This window comes from Neolamprologus brichardi, chromosome 1 (genome assembly GCF_056152115.1).
Source record: "Neolamprologus brichardi isolate AB-2024 chromosome 1, ASM5615211v1, whole genome shotgun sequence".
Classification (NCBI taxonomy): domain Eukaryota; kingdom Metazoa; phylum Chordata; class Actinopteri; order Cichliformes; family Cichlidae; genus Neolamprologus; species Neolamprologus brichardi.
The window spans coordinates 21,311,760-21,329,237 of NC_142104.1; the positions used below are offsets into that span (position 1 = coordinate 21,311,760).

Consider the following 17,478-nt stretch of genomic DNA (forward strand, 5'->3'; position numbering starts at 1 on the left):
CACTGCATGTTCTCTCACAGCTAATTACCGAACCTCTCTGAATCAGGTGCACGTTGCCGCCCCTCCCGGCGTCTCACTTCAGGGTAATGATTGCTTTATGTTTCAGTTAGCTGACTTACTGTATAGCCGCAGCTAACTGTAACGCTCTACAGGTAGGTGCGCTGAGGGTGAAGGAGAAAGCACTTTCCTGAGTGATGAAAGACTTCTCAAACAGCTTTCCTCCTCAATTGAACTGAAGCGTGTAGGCTTTCTCCGTCTTTGAACCAAAAGACTGCATTATATACAGTAAGTGACACGTAGCTCATGATAAATAAATCTGCATTGCAACTTTGATCTTATCTTTGAAGCCTTGCCAATTATTTCCCATATAGTGAAATATCAAAGAAAATCATTGCACTTATCAAATAAACCACTGTGATCTAGAAAGCAGGTAAGCAAGCAAAAAGGTTATCTGGTGGGGAAAATTGAAGGTTTCTGAGAAAATCTACTACCTCTAAAGTATATTTTCATTTTGGTTTGGCTGCAAACAGACACCCCACTGGCACGCTACATTTTTGTGTTTTTTCAGAAATGACTTTGACAGGTTAGGTGTTATTATTACTGATAGCAATGATTGTCAAAATACAAAAATAGGTCCCATGATGCTTAAAAAGAAAGAAAGAAAAGAAGCTGGGATTGTACTTTATCGCTGACATTTAATTCAGCACAGTCAGTGAAAGTGGATCATTTTAACTCAACTGTCAACAGCTGTTTCCAAAGGTAAGATAAACTGTCAAGCTGCAAACCGCCTCAAAGAAGACGATTAGCTGCTATAAGTTAGAAAACTGGGCAGCACAGGCGATAAACATAAGCAGTACTGCTAAATGTATTAATTTAAGCTTTTAAAACAGTGTTCTTTGTAATGGTGATTAATCACAAACGGGTGAAAGTTTTGAACATTTTACACTATTTTCATCTACTCCTTTGGCTCGTCTTCCACTTTCTTATCTCCAGATTTGCATGCACCTTTCATCTTAGATTATGAAAGATGATCTGAAAGTACCAGTGAAGTCTCTCTGCCATCTCATTTATTCTGATTCAGAAGGCTTTGCCAAAAGCAGTTTTCGCTCTCTAAATATAGTTGAAATCATCAATGCAGAAAGCAGACTACAGATCTGAGCTATTAGTACTCGTGTACGTTACCATGAGCATGTCACTGGTGACCGAGTTGGCCAAGTCAGAAGCAGTAGAGTTGGCTTCGTGGCCCTGCCCATGGCGGCGTCCGGTCTCGTCTGGAGTCTGACCTCTGGGGCTGCTGCCTGGTTTGTTACCTGGAGTTCTGTTAAAACAGACACAAGCACAGTGATTTTTACACATATAGCTTGTTTCCAGTGTTCCTAAGTTTATCCTCACTACATGTAGTTTGCACCCTCGGGCCAAATATTAATTATTGGTTTTGAAAATTTGTATTTAAGTGTAGCTAAGAACCAATATCCTACCAGACAGGCCACAGGAGGTCAATTATCATTACCTATAGCAAGAACCAATGCAATGAAAAGAACAGTTTTATAATGGCCTATGAAGGGAGAGAATTCCTTGTCAACACAGATAACACAAGAAACCAATAAAACTGGATTCAAAAAACTGCCCTGTAGTAATGATGGCTAATTTAAAGGGCTTACCCTGATTTGAGTCACTGTTTGTGTTATAAGTTGATTTGCATGTGTGTGTTTCATTATGACACCATGAAAATGTAAAGATTTGTGGCCTCAAGATCCTAATAAACCAAAGTAAGGGAAGGTAAACTTCCTGGCTTACATTACCCTGTTACTCTTGTTTCCTTGCTGTTCCACTTCAGATTTTCCAGGTATTTCCTTGTGCGTTTTTCCTAATCTTTCCCTTTAAGTGACCTTTTAAACTAGTTTTTGTTGTTTTTTTTGCCCACCTCATGTGGCAGTCTGCTTGCATAGATTAAAGATTTGGATCTTTGAATCGTAATTCTGTCTCGTGGCTCCTTTTCTCATTACATTAGTTTCAAATAACGTCAATCTTCCTGCCAGCATACAGTGACATTAGGCAATAATATGTTTGCAGCAAGTGCTGGATGGAAAATTACACTGCCCCTGTAAATAACGACAAATATCAGTGGACACTTTAGTAACACCTGGCTGCTACTGTTTTGGACTCCTTTTTACATTCACAGCTGCAAAGATTCAACAAGGTGCTGCAAACATTTCTCAGAGATTTTGGTCCATATTGACATGATAGCATCACACAGATGTTGCAGATTTGACGGCTGCAGATCAATAATGTGACTCTCCCGTCCCACCACATCCCAAAGGTGCTATATTGCGCTGTGATCCAGTGACTATGGAGGAGGAGACCTCAGTTTTGAGCTTTTTGAATGGTATGTTTTCTTGATGGAAGCAGCCTTTAGAAGATGGATACACTGTGGTCATAAGGGGATGGACACAGTCAGCAGCAATAGTCAGCTGGACCGCCTTTTGGATCTGTGCTCAGTTGGTACTAAGGGGTCCAAAGTGTGCCAAGGAAATATCTCCCACACCATTACATCACCACTATCAGCCCTAACCTTTGATACAAACCAGGATCCATGCTTTCATGTTATTTATTCCAAATTCTGTCACTGCCATCTGAATGTTGCAGCAGAGCGCTGTCATCACCCAGAGAACGGCTGCTCACTGGATAGTTTGTGTTTTTCTGAGATGGTTGTGTGGGCAAACCCCAATCTGGCACCAACAGCCATGCAACACTCAAAGTCAAAGTCCTAAATGCACTGAGTTGTGATTGGCTGAGAAAATGTTTGCATCAATCTGCATTGAAACAGGTGTACCTAACACAATGTCTGATAACTGACAAGTGAAAACAGTCAACCACGTGCAGCAACAGACTATCACACTGGTATATTAATAACTGTTTCCTTTTTTTTTTTTTTTTTTTTTTAATTTTTGGGATTTGTCATGTCTCCCTGTGCTCTCTTTTTTCCCTTTTCTCTTTCCCCTAACCCCCAACCGATTGCAGCAGATGGCTGCTCCTCCCTGAGACTGGTTCTGCTGCAGGTTTCCTCCAGGTGAAAGTAAGAATTTTTTCTTCTCACCACTGCACAGTGCTTGCTCACAGGGAATCGTCTTATTGTTGTGGTTTCCTCCTGAATACCGTAGGGTTTTTACCTTGCAGTATAAAGAACCTCGAGGCAGCTGTTGTTGTGATGTTGCGCTACATAAATACCTCTGAATTGAACTGAACTGAACATATTACAATGATCCACATACTTTTTTGTATTTAAGTTGCTCAGGTAGCATAGGTTGTAATAAAATTGCATCAAAAAGACATTAAAGCAGTCATGACCAATTTCTTGCAGTGGTTGACTATTAATATAAATATAAATTAAAAACGCTCCAAGATAAACATACACCAGTGCAAAACTTTGTCAGACACCACCTGTCACTTTAAACACTTTGAAGACGATCCCTACCGAAAACTATTTTTAGAAACAAATGCTGCTTTCAATGATGCTGCTAAAAAATTGTTCCCAGCTTTTTCATTATGTAACTATTTGGGATACCGAAAAAATACAAACATGTGATACCAGTCTAGGCATAGTGACAAATAACACTAATAAGCGCTTATTGCAGTGAGGGAGACGATGCAGCGAGAAAAACAAAAAATAGCAAGAGTGACAGTTAGACAGACAGAAATAGCGAGCGAGTGAGCAGGTGAGATACTAAATACAAAGGTAACAGCGCAAGTAAGATTAAAAGAAAGGAAAGATGATCCAGTAAAAGCAAGGGAGATGATTTATTTTTATTGAGACAATGAACGAATGAATGTGAGACACAGTTAGATACACATTAAGCTTTAGCTCAGAGAAGGGGAGATGGGATAAAAGCTCTGAAACAAAGCAGAACAGAATTGGCGAGGAGAGTCAGACACGCTAAAAAGCAGACAGAGGAAGCAAACTGACGTGTAACACAGGAAAGCAAAATAGAAGGAGGCTAGAGAAAGAGGGGTGAGAGATAGACAGGGGTTACACAGCAAAGAGACAAGCAGAAGTAGAACGATGCTGAACAAGAAGAGGTAAAAAAAAGAAAAGGATATGGTGTGGAAGAGAAAAGAATGGATTCGTCACTCCGCGTTTATTTCCTGTGATTTGCAGGTCATAGAGCCAACAATGCACCACAGCCTCAATTCAAACTGTAATGGTTTATGTTCCACAGGTCTGTCAAATGCAGATTAGTCTCACATGCATGTGATCTCTGAAGGTTAAGCTAAAAATACTCAATTGAACCTTTTAATATCGACCCTTAATACGTTAGGGAACCATGTCCCACCTTAAATAATTACATAACACCTGGATGTCTCGCTCTGCCACTGATGTGACTCTCACTGGCACAGTGTGTGGTCTGTGTTTTACACATTGTTAATCTTTCACCACTAATACATCTAAAGTTTGTACAGCAGCTGATCAGCTCACAAAGCACAAATTAACACTTAACGCACATTTTTTTTACAAAGCAAAGAGACGAGTTAAATGGAAAACCTGACATTCTCATGAGACCTACCATATTTGAACAAGTTCCTACAGAGCCAGGTACCTGCTAAGCTTTGAAGGATCAAACAGTGAGAATAAATGGTGCACATCGAGTTCATAGAGTGGACAGAGGGTACCTTGACACAGACACAAGACTTGTAATTGTGCTGTGGTGGTGGAGTAGTTAGTGCCGTTGCCTAGGAGCCTAACATGGAATTGTGGGTGGGCCTAAGGGGCCCGACTGATCATACTTATCAGTGATGGGAATAACGGCGTTACAAGTAATGGCGTTACTTTTTTTCAGTAACGAGTAATCTAACTAATTACTATTTCTATCGTTACAACGCCATTACCGTTACTAACAAGCAGAGCTGGACCGGCCATCGGACATACCGGGCATTTGCCCGGTGGGCCGATGGTGATTTTTCATTTTTATGGGCCGATGGGTGTTTTTTTTGTTTTTGTTTTTTTGTAACGGTATAAACAATGAAAGATGGTGGATTGGCCAGACGCTGGCCGATGTGTAAAAATAACTCAGTTGTTTGGTGGTGGCTATGGCGGACCTTCCACAGAGGCCAGCAGGCGGATGAGGGAAAGGGGAGGCAGGAGGAGGAGAGACCCGAGGCGGCCACCGGTCCGAGTGTCAGGTGAACTGAACTTCAGGTAGGAAGTTATGACCTACAGTCTATCTGGGTCAGATATAAACCAAGTTTAGGTGGAGTTTATTATTTGTGCTAACTTTTTACAGTCAGTTACAATAACTCGTACTGTGTACTAGCTAGCGTGACAGAGTTTCTATACAGCTGGGTGGGTGCTATGATGTTACTGATACATTGCTGTTGTTGAGCCGATATTAAAAAAGAGCAGTTTGGATCCAACTCAGCTTAAGAATTATAGGCCTATCTCTAAGCTTCCATTATTATCGAAAATTCTGGAAAAAGTAGTTGCAGATCAACTTACCACTTTTTTAGAAAAACATGAAATTTATGACAAATTTTAGTCACGTTTCCATAAAAGTCACTCAACAGAAACCGCATTACTTAAAGTCTCTAGTGACATTATGATGTCAGCTGACTCCGGAGCATCCTCAGTCATGGTTTTGTTGGACTTGACATCTGCCTTTGACACCATTGACCTGATTAACAGGCTCCGGGACGTAGTTGGTGTGTCTGGTCTGGCTTTGAAGTGGTTACAGTCATACCTCTCCAACAGATCTTTTAGTGTTTTTGCGAATTGGTTTATGTCACATTCTAAAGATCTGACATGTGGGGTACCGCAGGGTTCAGTTCTGGGTCCTATTCTTTTTCTTTTGTACATGTTACCTCTTGGACCTATAATTAGGCAGTTCCCTGAGGTGTCTTATCACTTCTATGCTGATGATATTCAGCTCTATTGCTCTTTTAACCCTCACCTATGGCCACGAGCTGTGGGTAGTGACCGAAAGGACGAGATCGCGGATACAAGCGGCGGAAATGAGCTTCCTCCGAAGGGTGGCTGGCCTCTCCCTTAGAGATAGGGTGAGAAGTTCGGCCATCCGGGAGGGGCTCAGAGTAGAGCCGCTGCTGCTCCACATCGAAAGGAGCCAGCTGAGGTGGTTTGGGCATCTGACAAGGATGCCCCCTGGGCGCCTCCTGGGTGAGGTGTTCCAGGCATGTCCCACCGGGAGGAGGCCCCGGGGCAGACCCAGGACACGCTGGAGAGATTATATCTCTCGGCTGGCCTGGGAACGCCTTGGTGTTCCCCCGGATGAGCTGGAGGAGGTGGCTGGGGAGAGGGAGGTCTGGGCCTCTTTGCTTAGGCTGCTGCCCCCGCGACCCGGCCCCGGATAAAGCGGATGAAGATGGATGGATGGATGGATGCTCTTTTAAGCCGATGGAAGTCCATAAACTGTCCTCTTTAATTAAATGTTTAGCTTCCATTGAACAGTGGCTTGGTGACAACTACTTACAGTTGAACTCTGAGAAGTCAGAAACATTAATTATTGCCCCCGACAACCAGATATCTCTAATCAAACAGCATCTTGGTTCTCTTGGCTCATCTGTTCACCTGAGCCTCAGGTGTGATGTTTGATTCTGCCATGTCCCTAGAACAACACTCTCGCCAGTTAATTAGGAACTGCCTTTTTCAGCTAAGAAACATCTCCAAACTGCAAACTTTGCTGTCTAAGTCTGAGTTAGAAATTGTTATTCATGCTTTTATTTCTTCTCGCTTAGATTATTGTAACAACCTTTTTCTTTGTTTGAGCAAAAGGAATCTTGACCGTCTCCAGTTAGTCCAGAATGCTGTTGCAAGGCTTTTAACTAAGACACGAAAAAGAGAGCACATTACACCAGTGTTACGTTCATTACACTGGCTTCCAGTACATTTCAGAATTCATTTTAAAATCTTGGTACTGACTTTTAAAGCTTTGAATTGTGATGCCCCTGCTTACATTTCTGATCTTTTAGTACGGTGGCCCCCAGGTTGTGGAATGCTCTCCCTCCATCATTATGTTGCCTTGATTGTATTTATTCTTTTAAAAAGCAACTTAAGACTCATTTATTTAGATTGGCTTTTAATTAGATTTGTGCTGTGTGTTTTATTATTAATGTATTTTATGTATTTCTGTTTTATATTACTGTGAAGCACTTTGTGGTTTTTATCCTGTGAAAAGTGCTATATAAATAAATTGATTTGATTTGATTTGATAGTGAACTTTATTTTATTCATAAGATTAGTTAGTAGAGTTGCCAACTGTCCCGTAAAAAACGGAATCATCCCGCATTCAGAGAAAATATTATTCGTATTGAGCTGAAAAGGAACACAGTTTGTCCCGGACTTCAGCTAGAATGGAAGAAGACACAAAGCTGGAGTTATTCTGTGTGTTTACGCTGCACAGCTGCCTCTTCTTCTCTCATTCTCTCCCCCTCCCTCTCCTGTTGCTACTTCAATCATGAAACTGATCAATGATCAGCTGTAGCTACTTTCTCTCTTGTTTGTTTATCTCCCACTTTGTGCCAGAAAGAGGAAACCAGTGGATGTTGCGCTAAACAACAGCAGCACGTTTAAGCTTGATCAGCTTTTTTTTTAGAATTTATTTAATATTAATTTCTAGTATCAGCTGATGTTTGCTGGAGCCACAGCTGTAAAAGCTGCTGGTCATGATATCCGTTTGGATATGTGGTGAGAGGGAAGCATGAAGATGAAACCAGGAGATGTCCTTACTGAATCATCAGAGCTGAACAGGTGATGGAGAAACAGGTTTACCTTTTAGGTGACATGAATGAGTTGAAGGGAAGTTATGAACTGTTTCTGAGAGACAAATAACACCAGGATCCTTTTCTAAGTATCTAACAGCTGGTAACTGTGCAGGGGCGGGTCTAGCAAAGTTTTGCCAGGGGCCCAGGTAGGGCATTAACAGGGAAAGGGAGGCACAAAGAAATACTTTTCTTTCTTATTTTCATTTAAAATGTCTAGTTTTTAATAAGTAATTATCTGAATCTTACAACCAAAGTTGTTATCTGATATAAAATCTATAGACATCATACATATACCAACAAGACAGTGTACATCACTCTCACAACAGTTTTTGTTTTCATTCAAAGGCTTTATGGTTTTTCCTATAATACCTGGTGGGCCGGTCTCTAGTCAAAATGCCCGGCCGATTTTTTATCCCAGTCCAGCCCTGCTAACAACAAAATGCGGTGCAGTCGCGTTACTATTTTTCAACAAACAGACAGTTGAAGCTGTGTTCAGCTTACCGCATCTTATATCAGTTGCACGGAAGTAGCTGTCTACGTAAGTAATGTGGGCACTACAGCTTTAAGCAGCTCCACGCGCTCCCGCGGATGGCAATCACTTTCTGGCAGACGATCACTTTTTGGCACAACACCTGGAGCTCAGGGGGCAAAACAATCGCATGAGTGCTGCTGTTTGGCTGAGGAAGAATAAAGTAGTCGTGGTAAGCCAATCACATGACTTTAAGATGACAAAGCAACAAGGTGATATATACCAGTTTTTAAACTGTGCTGATAGGCCACGTAAAACCAGAGTCATGATAAACAATATATATACGCGTGTTTCTTCCTGAATAGTTTCATGTTTACTGTCTAAGGACAGCGCTAGCAAGTACTCTCTGCTTATGAACAAAAAATTAAAAAACAAAACAAAAAACAGCCCGTTCGTTTTGGTGAAAAAATGCACCATGACGACCAAAAGGATGATACCGAACAAGGCAAAGTAAATACTTTTTAAAGGTGAAATGTGGAGGGAAAATCAAAAGTAGTGAAAAATGGCCAATTATACCCTGGACCCTAGAGGGTTAAAAAATTTTTTTTAAAGTAACGCAATAGTTATTTTTCAAGTAATTAATTACTTTTAGAATCTTGTAACTCAGTTACTAACTCAGTTACTTTTTTGAAGAAGTAACTACTAACTATAATTAATGACTTTTTCAAAGTAAGGTGCCCAACACTGATACTTATACTTTGTATGTTTTCCATGTGCTGGCACGGGTTTCCTGCAGGTATTATGGCTTCCTCCCGCAGTGCAAACAGGGTAAGATGCGCATAGGCTTTAAGCAGGATAATGTGCACTGCCACAAAGCAAAAATGGTTCAGGAATGGTTTGTGGAGCACAATGAGTTTTAAATGTTGACATGAATTCACTCCAATCTAGCATCTGTGGGATAATGTGGGCAAACAAGTCTAATCTATGGAGGCCCCACCTCGCAACTTACAGGACTTAAAGTTTAACTGTTGTTAAAATCTTGGTGTGAGATACCACAGCACAGTTTGAGGGGTTTGGTGGAGTCCATGCCTCAAGAGGTCAGGGCTGTTTTATCAGCAGAAAGGTGGACAGTATAATATTAGAAAGGGGGTTATAACGTGATGCCTGATCTCTGTTAAAGGACTGAATGCACATTACATGGCTTTGGTCATTTCTCGACAAATATTCACAGCAAAATAAAAAGGAGATCTTGTAGGGAAATAATAGAGAAAATGCCCAGCTGTGTTTATGTAAGGTTCATTGTTTAAGATTCATGTGGCCTCTGTCTTGTGTGTTTGATGGTGATTTAGTAGGGCTCATTGGGCTGTCACTTTGCCAACCCTTCCTACAAATAAGTATTTATAGACTCTTTGGGTAGAGACCAGCTGACAAGCATATATTATGTGCCCTATAGTTTAAAGTGAGGAATGTCTTATCCATGAAACTGAGCTACCACTGAAAAAATATTTAAAATAAATCCTTCTTAAACGTTTCATTTAAAAAAAATGAGAGGAAAATAACTCAACAGTACAACCTACTTGGAATATAGAAACAAACATTTTAACATTTTAGGTACTAAGTGAGATGCTGAGATTTTAGTGTTGGCAGCAGACATTTAGAATTACTTTGACTGTGCCAATAACCACAGTTTTCAAACCGGTCCCCACTGAAAACATATGCTTGAAAGCACAAAGGTGGATTAAAGCAAGTTCTCTGCTCTTGATTATAGTAAAGACACGAAATACAATCTGGGTTTGGACAAAAATCAAAACTAAATGAAATCACAAAATGTTTTGACCATGATTCAGTAATTCTCTTCTATCTTTCCTGGTCTTGGTCCACATCTTTAAATTCCTATCCTTTGAATCTTTGAATGCTGGCTATCCCTTTATTGTTGTGATCAAAAACAGTGTTTGTTCCACTCTTAACTTTGTGGGACACTTTTTAAACAATATCACCATTTCCCAAAAGCACTGATTTTATATTAGTCCCTTCATATTTCTGAGGGCTTATAACATTAATGTTAACTAACTAATAAAAGTTTTGTTGAAAAGACATTTTCATTCTATGTAATCAATTCACAAACGTATAACTTAATTAATCTTTCATATTTCTTAACCCTTACATGCTATTCATATTCCATACTTTTATATTTTAGCTTGCGTCAGCTTTCACATAATATGTGTCTATAACAAACTTTGAACAAAATATCTATTAAGTATGTATAAATAGCCTATTTGGCATTAATAAATGGATAATCAGTCCTTAATAAATGTTTCAGTGAGAAGGGAAAATTTATTTTTTGCATGTGTTTTTCATGCCATGTTTTATTTAAGACATGAAAAAACCCAACAACCATAATTATTGTTGTTATAGTATTATTTTGATATAATGTTATGATGATATGTGATTCCCACACTATCTTGTCCATCACACTGCCTCTACCAGCTTGCTTTCTTCTCATAGTGCATTCTGGTGCTAGGTGTTCACCGGGTAAGCGATGCACATGCACGTGATATAAAAGAAAACGTGATTCATTAGACCAGGCCACCTTTTTCCATTGTACTGTGGTCGAGATCTGATGTTCACATGGCCATTGTTGGTGCTTTCGGTGGTAGACAGGAGTCAGCATGGGCACTCTGACTGGTCTGCGGCTATGCAGCCAATACCATACACAAAAAACTGTAATGCACACAGTATTCTGGCGCCTTTCTATCAGAACTAACATGAACTTTTTTAGCAATTAGAGCTACAATAGCTCATCTTTTGGATCAGACCACACGGGTCAGCCTTCCCTCCCCATGTGCATCAGTGAGCCTTGGCTGCCCATAACCCTGTTGCTAGTTCACCACTGTTCCTTCTTGGACCACGTTTGATAGATACTGACCACAGCAGACTGGCAACACCCTACAAGAGCTGCAGCTTTGGACATGCTCTGACCCAGCCGTCTAGCCATCACAGTTTGGCCCTTGTCAGACTTGCTCCTTATGCTTTTATACTTTATGCTGCTTTTAAACTTTAAGGATACAAAGTTTGTTTATTTGCTCCTTTATATATTGCAGCAGCTAACAAGTTCTATGATGAAGAGATAATCAGTGTTATTTACTTTACCTGTCAGCAGTCATAATGTTATGCCTGATCGTTGTATATAAAAAAAGTTTTAATCAATGCACACTTGCATAGATTATGCATGAGAACATATTCACTCCTCTGTCTACTCTAGTATATTGAGGTACTGAGAGTTTTTTTTTTTTTACTTGATGAATAAAGCTCAAGTAGAGAGATTCAGGTAGAGTCAAACAAACCTCTAAAAGCAACCAGTGGAAAGTGTGCTGGATAATAAATTAACAGGTACTGTAAAAATGTTCCCGTCTTTCAAACATGAGACACACAATTAGTTGTTCAGTGCTCGAGCAGACACAAGAAAAGCAATAAACGATTAACAAAAAACAGACAGCCCCCCTTCCCAAAAAATGCCATTATAATGTATGAATCCAAACTGGGAGTTATCCAGCTCGACATGCAGAAAACATCTGTCAAGCCCTTCCCTCTCTTCAGCTTGATAGCCTAATTTATCAACAAGAAAACAAAGCATAATTCACTACATTGCTCTAACATGTGCATTTATCATTGAATACTCAGTGAAAACACAAAGTTTGCATAAAACATATACCAGACAAAACATTTATAGAAAATAAGATACCATTCATAGTAATGTAAAAATTTGTTCAACTCGTTTATCATAAGAGAGATGCCATTAATTGGTTATAAATTTTAAACATATCTAATAAAAACAAAAGGGTCTGATTCTTTTGCATTTCAGGTGATTAGAGCCTGAGCAACATAGGATTTATAAGACTAATACTGATATTTGGTGATGCGATACACCAGTATATTGGACAACAGTTTTTTCATTCAGAAACATGATACTTAAACAAATTACCATTAGCACTTGTTTTGTGCAGTTAGTCATTTACTCCTTTACATCCTCCCAGGCTACTCAGGTCCACTAGTGTTGTGTTTGTGGTGTTCCAGACATGGGTGTTGCTGGTCTGGATTGACTACAAGAAAGCCTACGGCTCTATGCTCCACTCATGGATACTGAAGTGCTGGCCACTGTACAAGGCTAAAAGCGCACTAATAACATTCATCAGGAACTCAATGGGAATGTGGAAGACAACGCTGGAGGCCAACTTGAAGGGAACTGCACATACCAAGGTGATACATTGTCCCTGAGGCTGTCCTGCATATGATTGGTACCCCTAAACCAGCCCATCATTAAGCGCACTAAGATTCACGACTGGAGAGATCATCATCCACCTCTATATAGATGGATGACATCAAGCTATATGCCAGGAGTGAACGAGACATCGACTCACTGATTCACCTCACCAGGATCTAAAGTGAGGACATCAGGATGTCATTCAGACTCAATAAGTGTGGCCGAATGGTTGCAAAGTGAGGGAAGGTGATCCAGACTAAAGGACTGGAGCTCCCAGAAGGTAGAATAGGAGATATACAGGATAAGCTACAAATGCATGAGTATCGCAAAAGCCGATGAAAACCATGTTAAAGATGCACAAAGGTTAGCCACAAACAAATACCTCCAGAAAAAGGTGTTGAGAAGCCATCGAAATGGTAGGAATGAGGAAGACATCAATACACATGCCCTATAGGCCATCAGATACCCAGCTAGAATGGTAAATTGACCACAAAGGAAGACAGATGCCACTGATAGGACACCAAAACTCACAATGACAGAGATCTCCAACTGAGGTCCAGCACCCAAAGGCTCTATGAGGAAGGGCGAGGATTAGTGATTGTCAGAACCACAATCCATGATGAAACACGGAGCATTCGTGAATATATCAGGAACATGGTACCCGGAGATGAGGTGCTTAGGCAGCTGAAGATTGGTCATTCCTAAGAAACAGGAAGAGGAACTGTCAAGGATGACCACTGACAGATAGCAGAAGTGGCTGATATCAAGAAATCCTACCAGTGGCTGGAAAAAGCCATCTAAAAGGACAGAACAAGAACAGACCCCACGCCACAGATCCATAGAGGCTGTGGTAGCACATAGTAGTTGTCACGGCGAATGGGATGAGCCGTGTGGAGAAAGTAAAGGAGGATCCAAGCGCAGGCACTCGTGGAGGTGCCAAGGGTGTTTATTGAAAAAATAAAACACGAATACAAACACAAAGGTGGGTGAGCAGAGGCACATGGCGGTAGTTAGCAGGGAGAACACATGGATGAAACACAAACAGACCAGGGACTAGTACACGAGTAGACACGACTTAAATACACACAGAAGAACACGGAGAGATTACACACAGGTGGGGAACACAGCTGGAAGTAATTGACGAGATGAGACAAGGGAAGCAAAACTGAATACACTCACATGAGACATGAACCTTCACAGTAAAACAGGAAACAAGAAACAACTACACAAAGACGCAGGCTTGACACTGAACTAAACCTACAGGAAACACGAGGGCACCAGAACAAAGCTTGAGAACTAAACCCTAAACCAGAATAAACTGAAACACAGAATATGATAATAACCAATATAAGATGCAAGCTGGGACTGCATACACGAGGAGGCACAACCAAGTGGCTGGGATAGTGTACAGCAACATCTGTGCAACATATGGACTAGACGTCCCCAAGTTCTGATGGGAGACACCACCAAAGGTGATTGAAAACAACAGTCCATCCATAGACAGACAAGTAGCTGCTGACCAACTAACCAGACATAGTGGTGGTAGTCAAGAAGGAGAAGGCTGCAGTTGTGACAGATGTGGTAATCTATTCAGAAAGCAATATCCAAAAGTAGGAGCATGAGCTAAAGGAACAACTGGAGCAGATGTTGAAAGTAAAGTCCACAATGAGCCCAGCCGTAATTTAGACAAACTGGACCAGTAGTACCAGCCGATTCCAGGTACAACACCAGCTCTCTGTCCAGCAGAGTGCAGTCAGCTGCAATCAGATATTTTTTTAGATACTGCTATATTAGTGGAAACTCTTACAAATAAGAAGACCAGCGCTTCTGAAAAGCAGGCTTCAGGCTCCTCTAAAAATTTGGTTTTTAACCCCATATTCTTGAATGTGATTTCCCTATATCATCACCTCAGACACAGACCTCCCAACCACCCATCTCTTTACCAAGCGTCCTTTCTTTGTGTGGATGTTTGCGCTTAGTCTTAATTTTTACAGGTGGCTTTCAAAAGTTAACTTTGCTAATTATGAAGCAGTTATATTATTCAGTATGTTTCCAGCTTGTTTTCAGAACCTATACTGACAAATGGAGGTGACAATGCTCAAAAGCCCAAACAAAACAGAAGACAGGAGAGGAGCATCCAATCAGAAAAAAGCAAACATTTAGTGCATTAAAGAGGCAGGAGCTAAAATGTTGTGTGGACTGCGGATCATGCACAAATACTCTAGAAGATTTCAGTAATAAAAACGTGGAGCTGAAAACGAACATAAGAGGTCTCTTAAAATTTTTATTGGGTGATCTGCCTTAAAATTTTTATTTTTTCACTTCCTTCCTCCCTGAACTGCAAATAAAAACCTGCTGCTGCTTCCTGTGTCATCGAATCACGCCTGTTGACGGTAATGTCCTGGGAGACATTGAGGCTACTGGGTGTGGTAGGGAGGTGAGTTCATCCATGCGTGTCAATATACATATTTACTCACTGCCAAACACACACACACACATCCACACACAGGTTGCAGCAAAGCACTGGTGCTGCATAATATTTCAGACAGACATGATAACATCCCCAAATTAGCTTTATGTGCAGAGATATAAAGAAAATGATGAGACGTGACAAAAATAGGCCTTTGTTACTCTGAGAGAACGAGGAGAAGGAGTAATTATCTTCCAGGATAATTCTCACTAAACAGCTGAAATGTTGCTCTGCAGTTATCTGTATTCAGCAGCAGAAATACATACACTACTTTGGCAATCATTAGAAAGCAAAAAATGTGTTCACATGCATCATGCCGTGGTTATCAACTTAAGAATTTCTCCAAAGAGGAGTAAAAATATCTAGCCACGAGTTGCCCCTTTTTCTGCCAGCTAGTGACTATCTTTTCTGAAACACAACACCAGTTACATAATTCATCCTTTAGAGGTTGTTGTAACCATGACTACTGAAATGTGTGCTCCCACTTAAGGTTGTACTCACTACCATCATGTATTTTACACGGGGGTGAAGTAACCATGGTAACAGGAGCCTTCAAAAGAGGGCAATGAAATCCAAGGAAGTTCCTCAGAGAGGGGCATATATTAAAAATAGCACCAAAAAAAAAAGCCTGCAGGGCAAAGGGACCAAACATTTAGAAATGCCTTTGAAACACACTCTTTGACTTCCTCATACCTACACTCTTCTAACCCCCTCTGACCCTGCAAAAACACCTCAGCACATAACGCCGTGTACGTGTGAGCTCACGCTGAAAATGGCTGATTCATAAATGTCAAAAGAAAGTGCAGAATAACCTCCAGCCAGCAAAACAAGAGGCAAAAACAGAAATGGGCAACTATGGACTTGTACCTTCTTTTCCCTTCTAGACTATCAAACTGAAGAAGCTCTCGTTACTTTGCTGTTTTGATGGTAGGGAAATGCGAACGAACCATAAGAAGTTTATAAAACGAGACATAGGAGCGCGCGCACACACGAGCACACACAAGCACACACAAGCACACACAAGCATCCCCTGGAGAACCACTTCGATCTGCCAGAGTGAAACTTGAAACCCGACTTTTGACCTCATGGCCTCAATCTGAGTTGAAAGCCACCTTCTGAGTAATTGGACAAAGCAGGTCATTACATCCCCAGGGACAATGCAGTGAAATCTTATCTTCTTCTGTGTAACATGTGTATTGTCTGCTGGACAGGCTGGTGAGCACTGATTAAGAAAGAGTGAATAAATGAAAGGAACATGCTTCATTCGTCTGGCTTTGACAAAGGTGTGTCATAGAAGTAATTATTGGGGAAGAGACTGGATTAAAAAAAAAGGAAGACATTTTCATTAAGAAGCTCAAGTGGGAGAGTATATCTTCACAGAAGACTCAATGCAGGCAAAGCAATGTGTGCATAACAAATGTAATGGACGAGGATAATTTCAGTGAGTGTGTTTATTTATTTATTTCATTTTATTGTCATAATCAAATCTTTTTGATCCCACTGTTCTGTCACAACACAGCTCCTTATAGCTGAGACACAAGAAAACAATGTGATGGCTGCACAATTACATGGATTCTGTTTGCTTACAGGTGCCACCAAAGGGTCTATATGCAGACTTTATGAAGCAGCTGATGAGCTTCTGTTTTCTGAATACACAATATGAAATCAAGGGTGTAACCTGACTGCAATAAAACCTTTATTAAATGTTTAGCAATAGATTCATCAGATTAAATCATAAATATTTTATATATTTTTTAATATATTCTACTCATGTTTTGTTTTACTTAAATATTAAAAGGGTCAAATTGGTATTTATAACTTATTTGACAATTAACCTTAATACATTTTTACAATGTGCAGTAAACTTCAACAGCTCAGTTACACCAGAGTAAATATAGCATGGCAACCTCCTTGTGGCAAGGAAAAATAGGTGGTTGCTGGGTGGTTGTATTGAATTTTTGGCATTTAGTGACTGATCATAAGTAGCTACAGTGACCAAGATAAGATAATTGCACAGGCTGCCTGGTGGGAGGAAACTTATCTCTAAACAATTGCACTTTAACTCAGACTACAATCACTCTCAGGCGAACTAGCAAAGGCAAATAATTGCCATCTAATTTATAAATGAGATGGCAGTGAGTGCAACTTGTCTGTGTCATGGTTCTGGGTCTTTGACCCAGCGTTTTGAGTCTCATGATTCTTTCTTCTGCTTTAGGAGATGATTTAAGTTCAAGCTGTGTACTGTTTACTCGTGAATTAGTTCTTCTCTGGTACCTCTGAGTTTTTTAACCTACATTTATGTTTCATGGTTTCTGTGATATTAGTTCCCTTTCATGTTCTAGTTTTGTCTCTGTTTTCTGCTCAGCATCTCATGTGGAAGTCAGTCTTGTCTCCATCTTTATTTACCTCTCTGTCTACCCAGTCATGTCTGTTAACTTCACACGTCTCAGTGTTTGTTACTTCCTATTTTATTTTGATTGTCCCTTAGTTTTGCTTCACTGTGTCTCG

General features: G+C 40.4%; 1 protein-coding gene across 3 annotated transcripts in view; it reads right to left on the reverse strand.

Moving 5' to 3' along the window:
* The window catches only part of syt7b (synaptotagmin VIIb), a 127,428-nt gene that overhangs the window by 13,234 nt on the left and 96,716 nt on the right, over window positions 1-17,478 (reverse strand). For all 3 annotated transcript variants that reach the window (XM_006780219.3, XM_006780218.3, XM_006780217.3), the window contains one exon: window positions 1,183-1,318. In XM_006780219.3, coding sequence (XP_006780282.1) covers window positions 1,183-1,318 — 136 coding nt within the window. The remainder of the gene's footprint in view (window positions 1-1,182; window positions 1,319-17,478) is intronic.